This window comes from Schistocerca serialis, chromosome 1 (genome assembly GCF_023864345.2).
Source record: "Schistocerca serialis cubense isolate TAMUIC-IGC-003099 chromosome 1, iqSchSeri2.2, whole genome shotgun sequence".
Taxonomy (NCBI): domain Eukaryota; kingdom Metazoa; phylum Arthropoda; class Insecta; order Orthoptera; family Acrididae; genus Schistocerca; species Schistocerca serialis.
In genome coordinates, this window is record NC_064638.1 from 474639598 (window position 1) to 474665494 (window position 25897).

The 25897-nt window shown below is 41.8% G+C and overlaps 1 protein-coding gene across 1 annotated transcript; it reads left to right on the forward strand.

Annotated features, from left to right (window-relative positions):
• Window positions 1–9908: 9908 nt before the first annotated feature.
• Window positions 9909–24115, forward strand: LOC126457733 (uncharacterized). The gene is made up of 2 exons (XM_050094278.1): window positions 9909–10189; window positions 23813–24115. The coding sequence occupies exons 1-2, from the start codon at window positions 9964–9966 to the stop codon at window positions 23995–23997; spliced, it is 411 nt and encodes a 136-aa protein (XP_049950235.1). The 5' UTR covers window positions 9909–9963; the 3' UTR covers window positions 23998–24115.
• Window positions 24116–25897: the final 1782 nt, after the last annotated feature.

Sequence of the window (25897 nt, forward strand, 5' to 3'; positions counted from 1 at the left end):
CAAATTTTAACTGTAGCTTTAGTCAAGTGTTGAAGTAAGTTTCCCAAGATTTCAGGCCTCTAGCTGCAATAGCTGCTGATCTAGACCCCCTTGTCTGAAGTGTACTTAGTCCGTGTGCATGCAACATAAAAAAAATGTCATATTTGGAGTCTAATAAAATCGAAACTAATTCATAAGAATGGTTAGTAAGATGCGACCCTGTACAGTTTTTTTTGCTGATTCCAACGAAATTATGTATAACATTACTCATGCAAACCCCGGTCAAATAACTCGACTCAAAGTATACTTCAAAATTTGTCGTGACACAACGCGACAAATTTTGACCAATATTAAGACTGCAATGATTTCCTTGCAGTTGAAGATATGGACTTGAACTTTTGGCCAAGCTTCATGCTTGTGCTAGACATAATGCAGCCGGATTTGCAATGATCCAGGCCATATGGTCGCCCTGCAGTATCTCTTCAAATTAGGCAGTGTCAGCACAAACGGTAAAATTTACCAAAGTTTCAAGCCAATTACTAAAAAATAGTTGGCCTGAATCTGCTTGTGAATAGTATCACCTAAAAGAGAAACTCTTGCTCTACAAGACTGACATTTGTTTTTTTTGCAACGCGACCATTAAGTACTCATTAACTCACATCAAAGTTGTTATATTTTGTATGCGCGATGCACTAATTTTTCTTCATTTCTAGGAATTTGAATCTTAATAGTCGCTTAGAATTACTGATATAATTGGATATTTCATTCGTGTTTTATTCAGTGATTGGCCAGTGAGAGATGTCAGAAGTTAATGAAGAAGAAGAATCGTTGGCCCCCTGTTCAATTGGAAAAGATGCTGCTGCATCGAAGTGCCATGTTATCTTCTATGCTAAGAAGACTGGATTCAAAGCGTTTAGTGATTTCACAGAATGTGACCAGAAATTGCTTGTTTCGCGTTCAGAAGCCAAACTTGACGAAAATTCCATCATTTGCTTCCACCATGAAGCCCTCTTCCTACATGAATATCAAGCGATGCAAAAGAAATGTTGCAATCCATTCAAGAAGAGGAATCACAATGTAAAAGCTGGACTTAGACTGCTTGATAATGAAACAGCTGCCAAACTTTGCCTGTTAAAGAAAAAAGAAGTGATTGATATAAAACCTGGTCAGAAGCTTTGCCCTCGCTGCATGTCGGCACTGAACCAAAAGCTAGAAGATTCATCATCACTATCAACCCAATCTGAACAAGATTTCACAACGGATGAAACTGAACCAGCCATCAACAAAAGTTTATCATTTATTGGTGCTTCACCATTGAAAAGAAGACAACTAAGTAAAAGAGATAAGCAAAGCTATGCAAAAAGAAAGATCTTGGATGCACAAAGTTTAATTGGGAATCAAATTGCTGCTGCTGTAGGAATCAATTACGATGAACAGCCAAGTTCAAGTAAAAGTCGCCCATGCAATAATTGTGCAGATCTTGATAATCTTATAGAAGAGTTGAAAGAAAAATGTAAAGTGTCAAATCGTAGGACAAAAGTTCAAATATTGACCTTGGTTCCAAGAAGCTGGACAATTACAGATACGACAACAGCATTTAATGTATCAGAAAGAATGGTAAAGCAAGCGAGAAAACTGAAGAATGAGCAAGGTGTTCTAGCTTTTCCAGCAAATCGGCAAGGAAGGAAGCTTTCAGATGAAGTTGTCCAGAAAGTACATGACTTTTTTCAAGATGACGAATTCAGCAGACTTTGTCCAGGGAAGAAAGACTGTGTGCCTGTGAGAATTTCAGGAACAAAGGTGTACAAGCAAAAGCGGTTGTTGCTTTGCAATTTGAAGGAAATGTACGTGTCTTATCAGAAGCAAAATGGACCAGAAATTGGCTTCTCAAAGTTTTGCGAGCTTAGACCAAAATGGTGTGTTACAGTTGGCTCTGCTGGAATGCACTCAGTTTGTGTCTGTACAATACACCAAAATGTCAAGCTTATGCTCACTGGTGCATCAATCAATGAAGACTACAAGGAAATTCTTAGCAAAGCTGTTTGCAGCTTGGAAAACAAGGATTGTATGCTTCATCGTTGTGAAAACTGCCCTGGTCCAGAAGGTGTAGAAGCAGTTATTGCAACATATTTTGAAGATAATGACCCTGAAGAACTGATTGAGTACAAACAATGGATTCATACCGACAGGGATACTTTAGAAACAAAGCAGCTTTCAACAGAAGAGTATGTTGAAGATATTGCAGCAAAAATTTGGAACCTGTCTTGTCATCACTACATTGCCAAGCATCAAAGCCAGCACCTGAAAGCTCTCAAAACTGATTTGAAAGAAGGCGAATTCATAATACTAATGGATTTTGCTGAAAACTATTCATTTATTGTTCAAGATGCAGTGCAAGGCTTTCACTGGGAAAACAGTCAAGCAACAGTTCATCCATTTGTAGTCTACTACTGTGAAAACGAAGAGGTGCAATGTGTGAATCTTTGTGTTATTAGTGACTGCCTTCGACACGATACGATTACTGTCCATGTTTACATTGGAAAAGTAATCAATTACCTGAAGATGCAATTTTCCAAAATAAGCCACATCCACTACTTCAGTGATGGTTCAGCTGCACAATATAAGAATTTCAAGAATTTTCTCAACTTATGCTATCACAAAGAAGATTTTGAAATAACAGCAGAATGGAATTTCTTTGGAACAAGCCATGGAAAGTCGCCTTGTGATGGCATTGGAGGCACAACAAAACGGTTGGCAGCAAGAGCAAGTTTGCAACGTCCATATGAAAACCAGATTCTAACACCCAAAGATCTTTTCAACTTCTGCAATGATAATATCAATGGAATCAAATTCTTTTTCATCAGCAAAGAGGAAGTTGAAGAAGAAAAAGCTTCTCAAGAAGAAAGATTCCTGCAAGGGCACACTCTAGCTGGCACAAGAGAAAACCACCATTTTTTGCCCATTGATATGACGACAATTAAGGTCAGTAGAGTTTCTAATGATGCGACATCTTTTTTGGCCAAAATTAGTGCTGCTGAAGTAGTAGTTCAAGTCATGGATCTTCAGCCTGGGCAGTATGTTGCTTGCATTTATGAAAAGAAATGGTGGATTGGAAACATCGTTGAAATCTCAGTCGAACAGAAAGATGCTTTCATAAGCTTTATGCATCCTCATGGTCCTGCAAGTTCATTTTATTGGCCCTTAAGACGTGATACTTGCTGGATTCCAGAACAACTTATCATTGGTGTTATTCCAGCTCCATCAGTGACATCATCTGGTCGGCAATACAGTTTTCCTGAAAGCATTCTCTTGCAAATCAACGATGCTTCCAGAATGATGAAGTAACTGAGGAAGACAGGCTTGGGAACCTGCATAAAGAAACCCACAATCAGGCTTGGGATCCTGTGGTAAAGACACCCTGTAATCAGGCTTGGGAACCTGCAGTAAAGATACCCACCCGTGGCTGTTACTGCATGGCTATCGGGCGTGGCCCCTATGGCGATGGGGATGCTGGTTTTATTGTGATAACCAGTAATGGCTCAGCCATCATGGACCAACGCAGGGCACTGCGCACACAAAATATAAGATACTTTGACCTGAGTAAATAAGCACTTAATGGAAGCGTTGCAAAAGAAAAATATATCCATCTTGTAGAGCAAGAGTTTCTCTTTCAGATGATACTATTCACAATTAAATCCAGGCTGACTATTTTGTAGTAATGGGCTTTGAACTTTGGTAAATAAAGCCATTTGCGCTGACACTGCCAAATTTGAAGAGATTTTGCAAGGCGACTATAAAGCCTGGGTAGTTGGAAATCCAGCTGTATTATGTCCAGCACAAAGATAAGACTTGGTAAAAAGTTCAAGTCCATATCTTTATCTGCAAGGAAATTATTGCAGTCTGAATATTGGTCAAAATTTGTCGCATTAAGTCACGACAGAATTAGGGGTACACTTTGAGTCGACTTGTTTGACCGGATTTTGCATCAGTAATCTTATAATTAATTTCGTTTGAATCAGCACAAAAAACTGTACAGGGTCTCATCTTACTAACCATTCTTATGAATTGGTTTCAATTTTATGAGACCCCAAAAATGGCATTTTGTCTGATGTCGCGCGCATGCGAACTTACTACCCTTCAGACAAGGGGGTGTAGATCAGCAAGTATTGCAGCTAGAGGCTTGAAATCTTGAGAAACTTAATTTAGCACTTGACTAGTGCTACAGATAAAATTTGAAGAAAATTGGAGACATGATGGTGGGAAGGTTTAGACCACTTGGCATGGAATGACCCTTACGTGTTTTTCATGCAGCAGATGACGCTCGATTGGCAGGAATGAATAAAGCTTCTATTCTTCAAATTACTTCATAATCAAGCGTGACGGTTATAAACTTCTAATGATGGGAAAAAAGAATAGTGTAGAGTCTTCACCTAACAATGGAGAGAGTGATGTCAGCCCATGGCGACACAGACTGTTCAAAATATTCCTGGTTAAACATAAAATAAGTTGAGGAAAGAGTATGTCGAAACAAACCAGCAATGTCCGATTCAAACTGTTGACCAATTAGAATCAAGGAATCCGCAAGAGGTACTTTTGTGAAAAGGGAAACTACATCAAAACTCTTTTTGAACAATCGATTCGCCGGGAAAATTTCAAATTTTACTTCGAGAAAGTCTCTCAGTAGTTATGTGACGCTCCCTCGTGGCATCAACAGTGACCACTCGTGCTGCCGTTCTTTGTATATTTTCGATATACAGTTTAGTCCCATTTCGTAAGAGTGCCACAAAGTTGAGTAATATTGTAGGATGGGTCGCACGAGAGTTTTGCAAGAAAACTCCGTTTTAGACGGATTGGATTTTACTAATATTATATGCTTTTCAGTGAAAAAAGTGAATAAGTATAAAACATTATCAAGGAGAAGGGACAGGATGATACGACGTATGTTAAGATATTAGGAAATAGTTTCTATGGTGCTAGAGGGGGACTAGTAAGTAAAAACAGTAGCGGAAACAAATAGGAATATATCCCACAAATAATTGAAGACGTTGACTGCAAGTGCTACTCTGAGATGATGAGGTTGGCTCGGGGTAAGTCAAACCAATCGAAAAGTTAAAACAATATTGCAAGTTTTCTGCTTTTTCTTAGCTAGCATCAGTTTCAGTTCTTTGGTGCCAAAGATAGCCATTTCTTCGGGTTTTGTTAGAGGTGCTTCGTAATATCGTGCTACGGTAGTCATTAAAAAGTTAATGAATTGCCCTTTGAGACTGAAGCGCTTTTTCCTTAGCTTCTTTTTGTCTACAGCGCAATGATGTGAAGTATTTTACGTTTGGGGGGGGAGGGGAGGGGGGACAGAAGATTATCTATAATGAGGTCATTAGAGGCAAAGCATATGTTTCGATTAGGGAAATCTACCGTTCCCTTTCAAAGAGACCATTCGAACATTCACCTTCAGTGGTTTAGGGAATACCTCAAGTGTGAATTGTTGGTGGAGGATTTGGACTGTCGTTCTTCCAGAATTTAGTGTCTTCCACTGCGCCACCGCTGTCAACATCAAGAAAGAGTGGTCCGAAACAATCTAAAACCGGAAGATCCTGTGAACAGTGTTCCAGGAAAGTGATGAAAGTTACACAGATGTGGCGTACACCTAGGATCAGAAGCACCCTCTCTTTTCTGCTATGGAGGATAATTGTTATAACAACCTCACCAAGTGAAGAGCCGTCAAACGATCTGAAAGAAACTTTGGGTATGGCTCCTAGAGGGCGTACTGGTACGATGGTTGACGGATGTGCAAAACCAGTAGAAAGGAGAGGGTCGTACACAGTTGTGAGAATATATTGCACCACGCAATGTTACTACAGTGTCAACGCTTCCTTGACCATTCCACCGCATGGCCCCTTCAGCTTCATCCACGACGTTGATTGTTAATTTCATTTGTATACAGACGCCCCAGACTGCTAGCGGCTCTCCAAACAGCAGAATAGTTTTCTTATGTATCACTTCAATGCTTTCTTGACTGGGACACTGGCAACGCTACCACGGTGACCGCTGTTTAACAGCCTGCACTACTGGTCTCACTGTCCGCATGCGGCGTTTCTGGTAGACATGTAGTTACAGTTTCATCAGCACCCTTCCCACCATATTCGCCACAACGTGCATTTCAGGGGAGAACGTATGAGATTATTGACGAATCATTTTCAGTGCAGTCAAATACTATATCCTCAAATTGTATTGTGAACAACGCCTTGTCTTGTCGAGAACATTCGCCAGCTCTCGGTGTAGACTAATATCCAACTGGTAGCATTATTTCCCTGGCTCACACTTTGTTCTAGCATGTCAAGCATCAAACCTGGTAGTATTTGCTTATGAAAAAAAATCCGATATAGCATATTGGAAGGAAGAACAGATTGGGAAAGGATAGGAAGGGATATCTGTAGTGTCTTTTTCACAGGAACCACCCCAACATTTACCTTAAATCAGTAGTAGGGAACGCATGGCCCTAGGGCCACATATGGTTGGCGCAATCCTTTCGTACTGCTCGCAGAGCTATTATTGTGTTGGTTATAATACACGGACCAAATTCCCCTTCCATCTTATGTTTTTGGAAAAATTGCAAATTTGTGGTAAGATCTTATGGGACCAAACTGCTGAGGTCATCGGTCCCTAAGCCTATACACTACTTAATCTGACTTACGCTATGGACAACACACACACACACATGCCCGAGAGAGGACTCGAACCTCCGACTGGGGGAGCCGCACGGCATGTTTTTCGTACAAGAAAGTATATGTCAGAAGGGTCAAGTAGAAAAAGGAGCCGGCTATTTCAACAGTATCAGCAAACTACTTTAGTATAACGCTTTAAGTCGCGTTCACAATGTTCACCGTAGAGCACCGCGGAAACTTCAGTTTTGGCGTGACCCGCACAATGACCACTACAAAAGCCAGCCTGACTCAGTTACGTGTTTTTCATGCAGCAGATGACGCTCGTTTCGCTGGAATGAATAAAGCTTCTATTCTTCAAATTACTTCATAATCAAGCGTGACGGTTATAAACTTCTAATGATGGGAAAAAAGAATAGTGTAGAGTCTTCACTTAACAATGGAGAGAGTGATGTCATTTGCCGGCCGCGGTGATCTCGCGGTTATAGGCGCTCAGTCCGGAACCGCGCGACTGCTACGGTCGCAGGTTCGGATCCTGCCTCGGGCATGGATGTGTGTGATGTCCTTAGGTTAGGTTTAAGTAGTTCTAAGTTCTAGGGGACTGATGACCACAGATGTTAAGTCCCATAGTGCTCAGAGACATTTGAACCATTTGAAGTGATGTCATTTCGTACAAGATAAGAATAACCTATGTTGTTTACTTAGCGAGTAAGTGTGTTTCGAACGAATTCAGTCTGAAGACAGTTCGTAAGGGGCAATAGAATCTATAGTGGTATGACGTAGATAGTCTATCCGTTAGGCGTTGTTGGTTCTATGAACATTTGGAGATAAGTGTGTCTTTTCCGGCAGCAGATGTTTTGTTCAGTAGTGCGCAAGCCCTTCCATTCGCGCGGGGTTACATGGGGCGAAGGAGCGGTTCAGGTTTCGTGTGGAACGGTCGTAAGCAGCCGTATCGCATCAAAATCTATGGATAGATTGGAGATGTAGATGGAAATAAGAGTTTGGAAAAGTGAGTCATTAATCGCAATTACACACGAAATCAGTGGACAAATTAGTATCGTCATTCTCAGCCAGCAGCATCCGTCCGACCGCTATAGTATTACTCGAAGACTTATTAAGGCGACTGCAAACTTTATAACGAGATAGTTTAACTTGGTAAACCAGTACAGCAGATGCAAACTTCAGGGTTAATACTGCACGGAATGTAACTGTTGTTATGGGCATGGTGGGGCATACCAATCGTTAATAAGCGCGCTACTTCTGAACTCAGTAAAAGAAGTGACTGGCTTGAAGTGTTATCCTTGGAAGCAACCCTTTCACTTACAGAAAAAATGAATTAAATACCCATAAAAAGTACACATTCTCACTTAGACAATATGGTCAGGTTTCGTACGAAACGTGTTCGCTCTGTCCGATCGCCGCAAAGATAATCTTTTAAATGAGAACCAGCAAAAGATATGTAGGGAAAACGCATCAGCTATTCAGATTTTAATAGTTGAGCCCGCAAGTACTAAAAGTGGTTTCGACCCCAGCCTCAGATTGTTAAGGGAAACCTTCGAAAATCCCAGACGGAAGTTTAAAACCACTATATTCCCGACTGGAAGTCCATTACGTTGTTACGGAGCCTCCTCGCTCTGTAGAGCGAACGGCGATCCGCCTTTAAAAAATGTTTTCTGTCCGTCAGTAATCATGTGTCTCACCGACCGGAGGTACACATATCTAAAGGGTGAACCAAAATTAGGGCACATGAACGCCAGAGCGCCATTCGTTGCCCACAGACGGAACTCTGCGTAATTTACGCTGGTTGTTGGAGGCAATCAAATGTTGTAAAATACAGCAAATTCGAAGCCATCATCGCTTGAAGTGAAACAATTTATTTCATGACCAGTAACTTGCCCTAATCATCAGAGTCTCAGACCTCCCAGGAGTATAGCTTCACGTCAGTCTCGTCGACATACTGATAACAGTCTCCAATTACAATAATACAACACTCTGTCAAAATATAAAACTTGCTAAACAAAACATCCATAGCACCAATAAGATGATGTGTCGACGTATAATCTTTACTCATGTACCTGTTTCTGCTCCTGCACTTCTTATTGATGCTATGGATGTTTTATTCAGCACGTTTTATATACTTGACAAACCAATATGAAGCTGTATTACTGTAACTGGAGCATGTTCTCAGTATGTCGACATGACTGATAGATGTATTTCTGGGAGATCTGAGAATCTGAAGGTAACAGCTAGTTACTGTCGAAACTGGTCATGAAACAGACTATTTACATCAAGCGATCTTGGCTCCTAATATTATAAATTAAAGCGGCCTGTAATGAAATTTCGTTCTGTGCACATCTTTTGTAGAAAATTAACGTCAAGGAAAGACAGTTCGGGAACACTGTAATCGCATGTCTGACACGGGTCTTCATTCAGTATTATATAGCAGTGCATCAGTCATTTTTGGCTTTGCGTACCAGAGTTCAAGAATTGGATTCCGGGGCTAGGTGTAATATTTTTTGTTTTCTAACTTTATAATGTTTGAATCGGTATATGGTTTTCGTTCGTTATGCAGCAATTACATTTGGTCTTATGCAAATTACGCGCAGTTATTTAATACTAACACAGGAGTGAGAATACAATGAAAGACATGCCGTCACTGATAATGTATATAAGTCATTACAACTACACTCTGCTGCTGAATATATTACGCGTCTTTTGCATCTCCACATTCATAAGTTTTGTACTTATCTCTGTCCTGTGAAAAGTAATTTATATTTAACTGATCATTGCTGGTCATAAATCCTTCTGACATGTCTATTGGGAGCCGTTGTGTCCAACGTTGGAAAAACTGCAGATCTTGGATATGTCTACAGTTATATTGCGCAGATTTGAATCAGAAAATGAGAAAAGTGAAATAACAAAAGTACCGCCTAGACCTTCCGTAAGTCGAGTGTTCCGACGCAAAGCTCTTCCCACTGCATCGAAACTATGCACATGGCACTTTTTATACTGTAAGTGTACAATGAATTTTTTTCACCCTGTAGGACAGATTAGATAAGATCGCGTTTCAAGAAAGAGAAAAAAAAAACGAAGACGTTCTGAAATAGCGATTACTGTGAATTGGTGTGAGCTAATTAGTGTTCACCGTACTCCATTAGCACATTCTTGAAGTGTACTCGCAAACAACATTCTTCTTCCAGTAACGATAACGTATCCGGTTCGCACCGCCGTGTTCCTATAAAAGACCCTACGTTTTCCTGCGGCTTTACAGTACATCGTCCAGCCGGAGAGTGTAGACCGTCTGCAGTATCAGCCGAACAGAGAGATGTCTCGCCTTTTGCTGCTGCTCCTAGGGTCCTATCTGATCGTGTTCTGCGCGCAACACGTCGCCGCCGAAGACGAGTCCAACCCGGACGATGACGACAACTCCGATGACGGAAGGCCGTGTCCAGAATGGCAGCCCGAAGGTCCTGAGGGAGGGGAGGAGCCTGTTGACATCAACAGTGTCGACTTTACGACGGAAGAAAGCGACGACGCACCTCCTAGCCAGGGTAGAGTTACCAGCTTTAACACTCACTCGTTACAAAATACGATACGCATAAGGTCTCCAGCCGTATGGTTCTAATTAATCGTATGGTAGAGGGTTCTAAACATAGTATCATGATATGGAAAGGAAGATTTGTGTTTAACGACCTATCAATGGCGAGATCGTTTATTATTGGGAAGAAAATCGCCTGTGATCTTTGTAAAGGAACCCTCGCGGCTTTTGTATTCAGCGATTTAGGGAAATCATAGGAAACCTCAATCTACACTACTGGCCATTACAATTGCTACATCAAGAAGAAATGCAGATGATGAACGGGTATTCATTAGACAAATATATTATACTAGAACTGACATGTCATTACACTTTTCACGCAATTTCGGTGCATAGATCCTGAGAAATCAGTATCCAGAACAACCACCTCTGGACGTAATAATGGCCTTGATACGCCTGGGCATTGAGTAAAACAAGAGCTTGGATGGCGTGTACAGGTACAGCTGCCCATACGGCTTCAATACGATACCATAGTTCATCGAGAGTAGTGACTGGCGTATTGTGACGATCCAGTTGTTCGGCCACCATTGACCAGACGTTTTCAGTTGGTGTGAGATCTGGAAAATGTGCTGGCCAGGGCAGCGGTCGAGCATTTTCTGTATCCAGAAAGGCCCGTACATGATCTGCAACATCCGGTCATGCATTATCCTGCTGAAATGCAGGGTTTCGCAGGGATCGAATGAAGGGTAGAGCCACGGGTCGTAACACATTTGAAATACAACGTCCAGTGTTCAAAGTCCCGTCAATGCGAACAAGAGGTGACCGAGACGTGTAACCAATGGCACCCCATACCATCACGCCGGGTAATACGCCAGTATGGCGATGACGAATACACACTTTCAATGTGCGTTCACCGCGATGTCGCCAAACACGGATGCGACCATCATGATGCTGTAAACAGAACTTGGATTCATCCGAAAAAATGACGTTTTGCCATTCGTGCACCCTGGTTGGTCGTTGAGTACACCATCGCAGGCGCTCCTGTCTGTGATGCAGCGTCAAGGGTAACCGCAGCCATGGTCTCCGAGCTGATAGTCCATGCTGCTCCAAACGTCATCGAACTGTTCGTGCAGATGGTTGTTGTCTTGCAAACGTCCCCATCTGTTGACTCAGGGATCGAGACGTGGCTGCACGATCCGTTACAGCCATGCAGGTAAGATGCCTGTCACCTCGACTGTTAGTGATACGAGGCCGTTGGGATCCAGCACGGCGTTCCGTATTACCCTCCTGAACCCACCGATTCCATAGTCGCGACCAACGCGAGCAGCAATGTCGCGATACGATAAACCGCAATCGCGATAGGCTACAATCCGACCTTTACCAAAGTCGGAAACGTGATGGTACGCATTCCTCCTCCGTACACGAGGCATCACAACAACGTTTCACCAGGCAACGCCAGTGAACTGCTGTTTGTGTATGAGAAATCGGTTGGAAACTTTCCTCATGTCAGCACGTTGTAGGTGTCGCCACCGGCGCCAACTTTGTGCGAATGCTCTGAAAAGCTAATCATTTGCATATCACAGTATCTTCTTCCTGTCGGTTAAATTTCGCGTCTGTGGCACGTCATCTTCGTGGTGTAGCAGTTTTAATGGCCAGTAGTGTAGATGGCCGGAAGTGGATTTAAACCGCCGCTCTCCCACATGTGAGACATGTGTCTTAAGGCGCGTACACAGTAAGCCAACGAAGGCCACTGAACAACAGAGTTTGGATTCGGCTGAATGTTAGTCGCCATTGCGTTGGCATTTGGCTTCTCATCCACACCAAACGAAAGGTTTAGGACCAAGGGTTTCGGTCATGTGGATTTCGCAGGTGGTTCTGATAACTTACCTAAATAGCTCATGTCTCGTTATTTTTACAAAGTAGCGTTTGAATTACAATTTCACCGGTCAATATTATGAGGGAAGAAGAATATTTAGTAGACCTTGCAAGTGCAGCATTTATTGTACACTAAGAAGCTGACCATCACAGAAAGAAGGAGGAGAAACTACACTGCTGGATATCTTTTGAAAAGAAGGAAGCGATATGATGCGATAAAATTAATGTCTACCTGAAAGCTGAATCGGAATATGGGCTATTTCATAATTTTTTTCCTAATGAAAGCTACAGTTTTCTAATTGTTATTAAACTGCGTAGGTGCCAAAATTTCCAAAGATAACACCTCTTTTAAGAGAGCTGTACTTGTAGCAGAAAGTTAGTAGTCACTCGAAAATTTATTTTTTCACTTTGTTTTCCACGGTGAAGAGGCGTTAATAAAGACACCATTTTCTTTTTCACATCATGATTATCGCTCTGTAATAGCTGAATTGTTTCTCCCCAAATGTCTGTCTTTTAAGCTTGTTTTTATAATCGCAGTTCGTAGGGGCTAACAAACATTTCCGTTCACGATAAAACCCCGTCAGCATTAATGTTCTCTCCATCTTCTCTATACTCCAGTATTTTTAAACACAATAAATGCACATCCTTAGCGAGAGAGCGAATTGCCTGCAGGGGAGACAAAGACGGTTGAAATTCAGTGTCTCAGAAGAGCCCCAAGTGGCACTCGCTATTTTTTGTTAAGTAGTTTCGCTCTTCAGTGTAAGACCCAACTACTGTACGTTAAACTGCAAATCGCACAGCTTCTCGTGAACCTGTTGTTAAAATAAATAGCGAAACCGGCCAATGACACATACTAAGTGCGACTGTTGGTTGTCCAGGAAAACTTAAATACGCATCCGTTGTAGAGACACAACAAATCGCTACCGAACAAACGAACAATGTACCGAGCGTCCTCACTAGGAGAGGGATTCCATTGCCAACCAACCGCCAACGCTTTTACGTTACCACCAGTAGATCGAACAGCAACCAAGACCAACTGCTTTGTTGGCTCCGATTTGCCACCCGTACACGCTAAGCAAATTTCGGCCAACGAAGCGGCAGACTGCCGTTTGTTGGTCTTCTTTTGCGTAGTGCGTACGTGCCTATCGTGCTGTACCACCTCTCTCGGTTAACTATGGTATATAAACAAATAAATTCGTAGAGTCAGTGGGATATTAACAGTCACGGGCTAGCAGCCTCGGAAAGGAATGAATACTGCAAATGTTTTGCGTTTAAGGACCTTGGTAAATGCAATTAAAACTTAAAGTAGTGTGCAGTCGAATTCTAGTTTCTTACTTAAGCTTCACAGGTTCATAAAGGGAGCCATAGAAATATTTAAGTTCACCTAATAAATCAAAAACTTTGCTTCAAAATTTTGTACTAACGGTACATCCGTAGCTGCTGGCTCGAATTGTGTCGATAAAAATCAGTTGCTAAATCAAAATTCACTCGATAATTAAATTACTGAAATAGCATTCAGTTTAACAAAACTTGCATATAATAGAAAGAAAAAGTGAATACAAGCAAATCGTGAGAGTAGATGTTTTCATTAGCCACCGCCATTACCACGTGGCATAAAATTTTGCCTTACTGTGTCAAATATCCCAAGTTTCTCTTATAGGACAGAACGTATAAAGTTCTATGGGACAACCCTCCGACAATTTCAGTCTAAATTACATACGCCATCCACTACACGTAGCTCCATAGGAGAAAAGAGTTGTAGGAATGAGTTCAGACGATCATACGAGTCATTATCTTCCAGTCGGATGCTTATGGGATCAGTTGTTTGGATTCTCAAGGCAACACCATTGAAATAGTCTAGTGCATTTTGCAGAGAAAATGTCCAACATTTCTGGCAGCACTTCATGTATAGAAACGTACTAATGTGGTTCTGTCCAATGGGACGGCTGAAGATGAGGTCCTATCAACTGATGGACAACTGCAGTCTACAAATAGGGATATGGCTGTCGAAACGTTTGGAAACACGACGTGTGCAACTCTAGGTATAAAGCCATTTGCATGTATTTTTTGATAGACCCAGGACCTCAAAGTGTATTTCATCTTTTGTTGAGTTGCCACTTAAGCCCAAGCACCTCTCCTAGAATGACGAAATTTCTCATTTGCAATGTCAGTATTGGAGTCCATGGCAGGGATTTGTCTCTGGTAAAGAATTAGCTACCTACCCGTAAGAAAACTCCATACAGCGTCCTTTAGGTGGATGCATTTCAAGGCTTGTAGATGAATTCGTATTTGTGGTGCTTCTTCCAATTTCAGTCTATAATTTCATCATAAACTCTTCACTTTCTGCTTGCTGAACACTTCTTTCTTTCCAGAACGAAGTTTTCACTTTGCAGTGAATTGTGCCCTGATATGAAGTTTCCTAGCAGATTAAAACTGTATGCCAGGCCGAGAATCGAAGGCATGACCTTCACCTTTCGCAGGTAGGTGCTCTACCAACTCACCTATCCATACATGACTCGGCCCCTACTCACAGCAATACTTCTGCCAGTACCTCCTCTCCTACCTTCCAAATCTCACAGTAGCTCTCCTGTGATACTGGAAACATGACCCGGGCTGTGGCTAAGACGTGTCTCCGCAAGAGAACTTGTGTGATATTTGTAAGGTGGGAGACGAGGTACTGGCGGAAGTAAGCCTTTGAAGACGGGTCGTCTGTCGTGCGGGGATAGGTCAGTTGGTAGAGCATTTGCTGCAAAAAGCAAGGGTTTCGAGTCTCGGTCCGGCACACAGTTTTATTCTACCATGAAGTTTCAATTCTTTGTTTACTACCTCCTCCGCTTCTCTGTGGCATGAAAATCCTGTCTTTAGAATGGAACTGGCGAGATTAACGCTCCCATGTGGAGACAATTTCAGCCAGTCATGAACTCACAATTTCTATACACTTTCTGTAAGAAATACATTTCACTCTTGTTGTTGCGCAATTTATATCACACCCATGTTGCAGAAATATCTGGTTTATGAAGTATTCAAGCAATTGCTGTGCACTGTATGCTTACAGTTCGTCTCAGAGGCATTTTCTCTCTTAATTAAACCTAGGAATGTTATTTATAACAGAGGGTGGAAGAGTTTATAAAACGTGTAACGGGTATAAGTACAGATGTTTCTATTCGTGACTGAGTATGGTGGACTGAACAACATTACATCACCTGCAGACTAATGATTATATTTGTTACAAGTCGTATATTTTTGTTCGGTTAGTACCTCCAGGCATATACGGGAAGAACAAGCCACTAACGCTTATTTTCCCTGGGAAGAATGTCAAGTGTTGAAATGTGGATGCGTGGACTCTAAATGTACTGATAAGCGTAATCCACTTAGTGGTGCGCTTAGGACCATACAGAAAACATGAGATCATAAAGTTTGTGACATGTCCGTAGAAGGCTGTTCGATGCAGACAAAAAACAACCAACCGACTGACGTATGTATATATTAAGGTTGTTGTTGTGGTCTTCAGTCCTGAGACTGCTCTCCATGCTCCTCTATCCTGTGCAAGCTTCTTCATCTCCCAGTACCTACTGCAACCTACATCTTTCTGAATCTGCTTGGTGTATATTCTTCTTGAAGTCTGAGGGTATTTCGCCTGTCTCATACATCTTGCTCACCAGTTTTGTCAGGACTGGCTCTCCCAAGGCCGTCAGTAGTTCCAATGGAATGTTGTCTACTCCCGGGGCTTTGTTTCGACTCAGGTCTTTCAGTGCTCTGTCGAACTCTTCACGCAGTATCATATCTCCCATTTCATCTACATCCTCTTCCATTTCCATAATATTGTCCTCAAGCACATCGCCCTTGTATAGACCCTCTATATACTCCTTCCACCTTTCTGCTTTCCCTTCTTTGCTTAGAACTGAGTTTCCATCTGAGCTCTTGATATTCATACAAGTTGTTCTGTTTTCTCCAAAGGTCTCTTTAATTTTGCTGTAGGCAGTATCTATCTTACCCCTAGTGAGATAAGCCTCTACATCCTTACATTTGTCCTCTAGCCATCACTGCTTAGCCATTTTGTACTTCCTGTCGATCTCATTTTTGAGACGTTTGTATTCCTTTTTGCCTGCTTCATTTACTGCATTTTTATATTTTCTCCTTTCATCAATGAAATTCAATATTTCGTCTGTTACCCAAGGATTTCTACTAGCCCTCGTCTTTTTACCTACTTGATCCTCTGCTGCCTTCACTACTTCATCCATCAAAGCTACCCATTCTTCTACTGTATTTCTTTCCCCCATTCCTGCCATTTGTTCCCTTACGCTCTCCTTGAAACTCTGTACAAACTGTGGTTTAGTCAGTTTATCCAGGTCCCATCTCCTTAAATTACCACCTTTTCGTAGTTTTTTCAGTTTTAATCTACAGTTCATAACCAACAGACTGTGGTCAGAGTCCATATCTGCCCCTGGAAATGTCTTACAATTTAAAACCTGGTTCCTAAATCTCTGTCTTACCATTACATAATCTATCTGATACCTTCTAGTATCTCCAGGGTTCTTCCATGTATACAACCTTCTTTCATGATTCTTGAACCAAGTGTTAGCTATGATTAAGTTATGCTCTGCACAAAATTCTACCAGGCGGGTTCCTCTTTCATTTCTTACCCCCAATCCATATTCACCTACTATGTTTCCTTCTCTCCCTTTTCCTGCTACCGAATTCCAGTCACCCATGACTATTAAATTTTCGTCTCCCTTCATTATCTGAATAATTTATTTTATTTCATCTTACATTTCTTCAATTTCTTCGTCATCTGCAGAGCTAGTTGGCATATAACCTTGTACTACTGTAGTGGGCGTGGGCTTCGTGTCTATCTTGGCCACAATAATGCGTTCACTATGCTGTTTGTAGTAGCTTACCCGCGTTCCTATTTTTTTATTCATTATTAAACCTACTCCTGCATTACCCCTATTTGACATTGTATTTACAACCCTGTATTCGCCTGACCACAAGTCTTGTTCCTCCTGCCACCGAACTTCACTAATTCCCACTATATCTAACTTTAACCTATCCATTTCCCTTTTTAAATTTTCTAACCTACCTGCCCGATTAAGGGATGTGACATTCCACGCTCCGATCCGTAGAACGCCAGTTTTCTTTCTCCTGATAACGACGTCCTCTTGAGTAGTCCCCGCCCGGGGACTATTTTACCTCCGGAATATTTTACCCAAGAGGACGCCATCATCATTTAATCATACAGTAAAGCTGCATGCCCTCGGGAAAAATTACGGCTGTAGTTTCCCCTTGCTTTCAACCATTCGCAGTACCAGCACAGCAAAGCCGTTTGCCGTTTTGGTTAGTGTTACAAGGCCACATCAGTCAGTCATCCAGACTGTTGCCCCTGCAACTCCTGAAAAGGCTGCTGCCCCTCTTCAGGAACCACGCGTTTGTCTGGCCTCTCAACAGATACCCCTCCGTTGTGGTTGCACCTACGGTACGGCTATCTGTATCGCTGAGGCACGCAAGCCTCCGCACCAACGGCAAGGTCCATGGTTCATTGGGGGGGGGGGGGGGGGGGGGGGGTACCTCACATAAAAATATCTGCACTTAATACCCGTTACACACCTGACAAATATACATACCATTTTCCCTGCTGTGTAGTGTGGCATGTTACTCCGCCCATTTATCATCCAAGAGGGAGAGAGGTAAAAAGTAAAGTTGTGTGGCACTGTTCGCAGCGACATCCCATGGGGTCAGGTTCACGTCAATCCTGCATTTTTTCACACACTTTTGGAAAATACTTAGTCTCCTTAACCATTTTCGGTTTCTATATTTCATTCTAATGTTTAACTAAACTTTTGTTTTATCAACAGTTTCGTTATTCTAAACTTTGTTCATGAAGAAATCATCCAGTGCTGGACAGACCGTAATCGTTATAGGACCCTTATCAAAACAACTGAAATTAACTGCACACTTACGCCGGCTGGCGTGGCCGAGCGGTTCTAGGCGCTTCAGTTTGGAACCGCCCGACAGCTACGGTCGCAGGTTCGAATCCTGCCTTGGGCATGGATGTGTGTGATGTCCTTAGCTTAGTTAGATTTAAGTAGTTCTAAGTTCTAGGGGACTGATGACCTCAGAAATTAAGTCCCATAGTGCTCAGAGCCATTTTTTGCACACCTACACAACAGTTAACATACCTGGTCCTTGTTTATTTCTGCCACGGCAATGCATCCAAACCTACGCCAGTTGCATGTGTTATTGTCACGACACTAAATCGTAGTTATTCACTGAGTACATCGACTTCTGTGTGGTCTGCTGTTGTTGGGATAAGATGGATCTTCTTCAGCCTACTGATCAAGGTTGTAACATCTCGGAAATGAAGATACTCTTAGATGCACTTATCACGCTTATAGTTGAAAACTTTTTTTGTATACATAGCACTTAACAAAAATCTATAATGTGGGTGACATTTGCACAAGTTTAACTTCCTGTTGTACCTGTCTCTGGGTACTTCGCTCTCCACTTTAGTGTCAGTTTTAATAAGTTCTTATATTTAGTGCTTCACGATAATTAAGGGTCTCACCCTTTTAAATATAGTTTCGGTATATGACTTACAGTTTAGTGGTGTTCTTTTATTGGAAATATGAACAAAAATATAAATGTAGAAGTGAAAATACTTCCAGTGGCCACAAGTAACACGACAGAAAAAGGAATTTGTAACACTGGATGGTACTTTTACTTTTAATTTATATTCTTGTTCATATTTTCATATAAATATCAGCACAAAAGTATAAACCTTATACTGAAAGAGCATTTTGTTTTATCTTCTGTTAGGTAGTGGCTCAGGTTACCCCAGAGTCGTAAATACAGCGCTTACATTTATTAATTCACATAAATCCACCAGATGATGGTGCTTGAAGCCTCTGATATGCGTAGTGGGAATAAAATGAATTGTGACTGGTAGCAGTAAACGTGTTTCAATCGTTATCAATAGCAGCACTGACAAAGCCTAACCTAAAACGTTCGCTTTGATTTTATCCATATTAGGTACAAGGTCGTGGTAGTCAAAATCAATGACTGAGTGTAACATCAGACATCTTTCAAAGCGCAAAAACGCGTAAGTGGACGCGTTTCCTAGAAGCAAGCTTTTATCACCAGAATTATTCTACGAGATCTTACAAAAGCCATAAAGATAAGAAGAATATATAAAATATTAAAAATTTCAGGAAGGCATGGTTTCAAGGGAAGTGACAACGATACTTAATATATATTTATTTGTAGTTTTACCTTTATCTGATCATTCTGATGATGCTGGCTTGTTTTTTAGAAATGTGATAATACTAAGTAGGGTTTGCATTTGTGGAAGGTGGTGAACCTACATTTCAACATTAACTTGTTCCCATTTGTAGGCAACGACTTCAACTAAGTCCATAGGCAAAAATCTGTAGGATTGAGGTCCGGCTTTCTTGTTAATCACCGAACAGGTCTTATCATTTCAGTTCCGTAATGAGTATATATGTTGCTCAGGTTGACACAGTGCAATGGTACACGTCGTGTTGAAACCTCATCCTATCGCGTAAAACGAGAGGTACAGTCTCCAAAAATTGTAAGCAAAGGAAGACTGGGTTTTAATTAGTTGGCGACAACCTGGCCACTAAACATGGAATAACAGATTGGCCTGGGAAGGACACCGAAGGAAATATGCCGTGCCATTTGGATGAAACGGAGTAAGTGAAACCAAAGTCTGGCTGGCTGACGGGGACCTGCATCTTCACCCTCCTAGTTTCTTAACCATTGTGACATCACGCTCTGTCTCAAAGACTGTGGCATGGCATCTCGTATGATCAATAGGTAGCCAGCACCATTTAAATGGGTTGGCAGTATCTTATAGCAGTTGCTCTTGCACTCTTACATGCCAGAGGTTGATCATGATTCGCTGCTGATGATATGACAAGAGAATACTATATGTATGTGGATCATTCCAGGGATGGCTAACGCCGCTGCTGGAAACACCATCACGGTTGAGAGAAGTCTCATTCGCATGTTTCAAAACAAACCATTGCCTACCGTCAACATTTGAAGTGCTCCCTTGAAAAGTAATAATCGTCTGTGAAGTGCCCACGGGGCTGATGTTGGGATCTCGAAGCAATGCTCGTTACGGGAAATCTCAGACATGGTCCAGCGAGATGCCTCACATACTGATCATTCATAATTTCGTGCTAGCTGTAATATTAATTTCAAATCTTTTCCCCGCATCTGCTGCCTCCACTCCACCCCTGCCCCCCCCCCCCCTTCTGCTTATCACGTACGTTTGTATAGTTTCAACTCGAAAACCTATCTTTTATTGCTAATAACAGCTAATGCCGGAGACAGCATAATAGATATCATGAAGATGGCATGCAACAAATGTCAAATTGAAATGTACTGCATGCAGATTATTAGCATTTCTATACAACTGTACGAGATTGGTAGAAGATACGATATAAATGGGTGTACGTGTGTATGTATCTATGTTGCACATCTTCACCTAAACCTTTGGATTGATTTCAGTCAAACTTGGTACACATGAAAAATTATCTGGAAAGTACTGCATGGGTAAGAATCGTCTAGTTCCCACTGGATTGGGGGTGATGGAGAGAGTGGTGGATAAGGTGGATGGAATCAGCAGGGGAGGAGATGGACAAAGGGAAAGGAGTAAGGAGTAGGTAGAGTGGAGAGATGAGGTGGAGATGAAGGCAGAGAAGAAGAGATCGTGGACAGGTGGAGGGAGGAGTAAATGTACTTAGACGTGGGTGGGAGAAGATAAGGGGGGGGGGGGGGGAACGCTGTGATAGGGAGAGGGGAGAGGAGATGTGTGCTATGTATGTGACGTACACGTTCGTGGGCAAAGCCATAGACAAAGAGCTGGTTCTGTATATAAGGGAAGATTAGATAGCGGGTTTCTCATTCAGAGATCGGATGTCTGTTGACAGTTTGTGAGGAGACCGTGCTATGTCTCGTGTAAGAGGATGAAACGTGTATCAGTGGAATTCGACAGTGACAGGATCGCGGTCTAACAAAACCGCAGTTACAAATTTTTTCTTGTCAAAGTTTCAATTCTAATAACAAAATTCTGAAAGATACATGTCAACGAGAACTTATATGAAACAAACGAAAAAGATTTGTCAATAAATCCATTAATGTACACAAAATACAAAGCAGTAGTAGTTGTATATATGGAAGAATGTTTATCCAAATGCATTTAGTCACAGTTTTTAAATTACTTGTCCAATAGGTCACATTCACGACGAATGTTAAGATGTGGAACGTGTCAATAGAACAGATTTAGTACACAAATTGCATCAGTAGCTCTGTCAGCTTTTTTACTTGTTTCTGAAGGCTGGGCGACCCAAGGCTGTCTGTTTAACCCATTACATCAAACTCCCAGCGATTGCAACATCAAACAACAACCATTATAAACGTTCGATCTCTATTTAATGCTATAACCATGAAAGTAATTATGTTACTAATAAAGTCACAATTATCACTAATTATCCATTACATAATTGAATATGTCTTCAAACGTGAATGGTATTCCATGTTAGAGTCTTTATCTACATGTCTCATCGAAGACCAATTGATAATTTAAGGGGTTAAAAGTACTGTTCACTCCATGTGAAAGCTTGCAGCAAGAATGTACACTGACGGAAAAAATCATAGCACCACAAAATAATTAATGTAGTGTAACGGAATTTCGGGATTACATTTATCTAGGTAACATATTTAAGTAATTAACGTTGAAAGATCACCGTTTAATAAAAGCGCGAGATAAGCCTTTGCATATGTGAAATGCTGGTTCATTATCAACCGGTGCAACCCCGAGAATGTTGAATGCATTCATGCAAATGTGCTCGATTGGAGACACATCTGGTGATCCTGCAGGCTAAGCGACATGTCGATACTCTGTAGAGCTCGTTTGGTTACAATAGCGATATTTGGGCTAGTATTATCCTGCTGGAAAACCCCCCTAGAATGCTGTTCATGAATGGCAGGTTTAATCACCAGACTGACGTACAAATCTGGAGTCAGCGTGCGTGGAATAAGCACGAGAATGCTCCTCCTATAATACGAAATCGCAACTCAGCTCTTACAAGGGAACCTCCCCATCGCACCCCCCTCAGATTTAGTTATAAGTTGGCACAGTGGATAGGCCTTGAAAAACTGAACACAGATCAATCGAGAAAACAGGAAGAAGTTGTGTGGAATTATGAAAAAATAAGCGAAATATACAAACTGAGTAGTCCATGTGCAAGATAGGCAACATCAAGGACGCTGTCAGCTCACTAGTGCCGTGGTCCCGTGGTTAGCGTGACCAGCTGCAGAGCTAGAGGTCCTTGGTTCAAGTCTTCCCTCAAGTGAAAGGTTTTATTTTTTATTTTCAGTTTATGTCACAAGCTCTTATGTTTTCATCACTGTTTTCGGAGTGATTATCACATCCACAAGAAAACCTAAATAGAGCAAGGTAGAAGCATCTTTTTACCGATTCGCCAAGTGTACAAGTTAGGTGGGTCGACAACATATTCCTGTCATGTGACGCACATGCCGTCACCAGTGTCGTACAGAATATATCAGACGTGTTTTCCTGTGGAGGAATCGGTTGACCTATGATCTTGCGATCAAATGTTTTCGGTTCTCATTGGAGAGACACGTCCCTTCGTCTAGGTTTTGCGGTGCGGTCGCAAAACACAGACACTAAACTTATTACAGTGAACAGAGACGTCAATGAACGAACGGACAGATCATAACTTTGCGAAAATAAATATTATACTCGAGGGAAGACTTGAACCAAGGACCTCTCGCTCCGCAGCTGATCATTAGCCACGTTGCGTGTCCGTTGGACTTCGCCGAAGAGCTTGCGAATGGTTTTCGCATCGTGTCCTTTTGGAACATTAAATAGTGTATGAAAACTGCCCCTGTTGCCTTAGGACTATAATCTAATCTGTGGTATTCCAGTAACAGAAAAACACGTTGTTCAGTGGAATACATGATTTCAGTCTGTCTTCGGTACGCTAACCTCCTTCACGTTTCAACGATGGGACTGATCGCTCTCAGCTGAGGCACACTATTTATAGGATCTACGTACTGCGATTACAAAATGGCTCTGAGCGCTATGGGACTTAACATTGGAGGTCACCAGTCCCCTAGAACTTGGAACTACTTAAACCTAACTAACCTAAGGACATCACACACATCCATGCACGAGGCAGGATTCGAACCTGCGACCGTAGCAGTCCCACGGTTGCGGACTGCAGCGCCTAGAACCGCAAGACCACCGCGGCCGGTACTGCGATTACAGCACCATGTATTAGCGGCTTTTCTAACTATTTCGAAACCTCTGAATATCTTCTGCATAAAATTCTTACAGCTTCCACAATAAACATAGCGTATGTTGAACTCCTCTATCGATCGTAGTTTTCTGGATATTTAATTTTGGTATCAGGGACTGCTTCGCTGTACACCCTGTGCATTTTTTTCACGAATTCTGCTGGTGTACAACAGGTATTACAACGATGCGTATTCTGTCTTCATACGCTAGCTATTGAATCACACACACGTTATATACTAATACATTCTCAAGATTATGAAAATGATAGACTTGAATTGTTCATAATTTGTAAGTGTCTATTGAATGTAAAATTAACTCCCATTGGTCGTGAACCTGATTGTGCTGATTAGTAGGCCTTTAGCATGACTGGAAGTTAGTTGTGAGCTGTTATTACACAACTTCATTTGTCTTTTTTAGCTGATGGTGCCGCTTCGAGACACAGGGCCCTTGCAAGGACAGCCGCTCATGCCAAAGCCGCCAAAGCCAGGACAGCAGGCAAAGCCAGGACTGCCGCCAAAGCCAGGACTGCCGCCAAAGCCAGGACAGTTGCCAAGAAAGCCGGCAGAACAGTGGTGAAAGCTGCCGGGGCCCACCACCAGTGATCTACAGTATGTCGCTTCTGTAAACAACCAGTGAACGCAGTCCATCACTGCGATGAAACTAATAACTTACGTATCACAATTGTAAGAAGTGATTAAAGGACGATTGTTGCATTTTGTATTTCCATTTTTTCTGTTTTCTCCAGAGAAATGATTTCGAATATACTTTGCAATAAGTCACCTCCTCACAGAATGCTCACATAAATCCCAACAATGAAATGACAGTATGACATTGCGCCTGCCGTGGATGCTAAGAGCCGTACATACAGGGTGAGTCACTAAGTATTGCCACCTAGAATAATTCCGGAAGTATGATAGTAGCTGAAAAGTTTGTGGGACAAATGGTGCATGGGACAATGGGAGCCATAATATGACGTTGGTTTTTTGTTGCTAGGTGGGGTCGCTTCAGAGATATGAAGGTTAACTTTAAAAAGAAATGGTTCAAATGGCTCTGAGTACTATGGGACTTAACATCTCAGGTCATCAACCCCTAGAACTTAGAACTACTTAAACCTAACTAACCTAAAGACATCACACACATCCATGCCCGAGGCAGGATTCGAACCTGCGACCATAGCAGTCACGCGGTTCCGGACTGAAGCGCCTAGAACCGCTTGGCCATCGCAGCCGGCGTTTTTTTTTTGTTTTTGTTTTTTTTGTTTTAATGGAATGCTATAATTTGGTACTTATTTTCTGATAGCGGCTATTGAGACGAATCGAATGATGTATAACACTAAGGTCTTTGAAGGTCAACGAAGGTCGAAAAGATGGCATGAACGTCCATTTACAGAAGGTGTTCGAAGTGGTGACCATCGGTTTCAATACAGTGCTGCAAATTTGTTATCATGGATTGAGTGCTATTCCTTATCACATCTGCACTTACCGAAGCACATGCTCCGACAATTCTCTCTGGGATATCGTGCTAATAGTAAATGTCCTCCTAATACGGTGTATCCATCTAACGTGCCATTGACATGTAAACATAATTCAACGGTTTCGCAATACGACACTAATAGGAACGGTAAGACTGCTATCGGCGGACCAAGCGAAAGTGAGTGATTTATTCCTTCGAAGAACTAGTCGATATGCTTTTCATTTACGGAGAATGCCAACGAAATTCAATGAGAGCTAGAGACTTATACGCTTAGAGATATCCTCAACGTACTCACCCTACATGTAGTACATTTAAATATGTTTATTATAAACTGAGAATAACTTGATCTTTAACGCATCGGAAACATATCCGGCAAAAGAAAGTTACTAACGAGGAAACGGAAATTGGTACTCTTGCCATGTGGTTCGAGATCCTTGTGGTAGTTTGCGTCAAATTGCCAGGGAATCTGGAATGAGCCTGAGTAGTATTGTTCGTGTTCTGCACCACTATAAATATCAGCCTTACCATATCAGTCTCCACCAAGAATTAACTGCTACGGATTGTATGCGTCGCATTGAATTCTTCAGATGGCCTCAACTTCAGATTCAGAGGGATGATACATTTATTAATTTGATTTTATTTACTGACGAGGCTACATTCACGAACCATGTAAATGTTAATTTGCATGACATGCATTACTGATCAACTGAAAATCCATGTTGGCTGTGGCAAGTTGCACACCAAAAACCGTGATCGGTGAATGTATGATGTGGGATTCTGGAGAACAGAATTTTAGGCCGCTATTTCATCAAAGGAAATCTTAATGGTAGGAAGCACACTACATTCCTGCATGAAACATTAGCTCTGTTATTGGTATAGATACCTTTGGGAACAAGGCACGGAATGTGGCATCGACAAGATGGGAGTCCTTCACATTTTTCGCTGATGGCTAAAAATTATTTGCAGATGCAATTCCCAAATCGTTTGATTGGTCGCGGAGGAGACGTGTCGTGAGCGGCACGTTCGCCA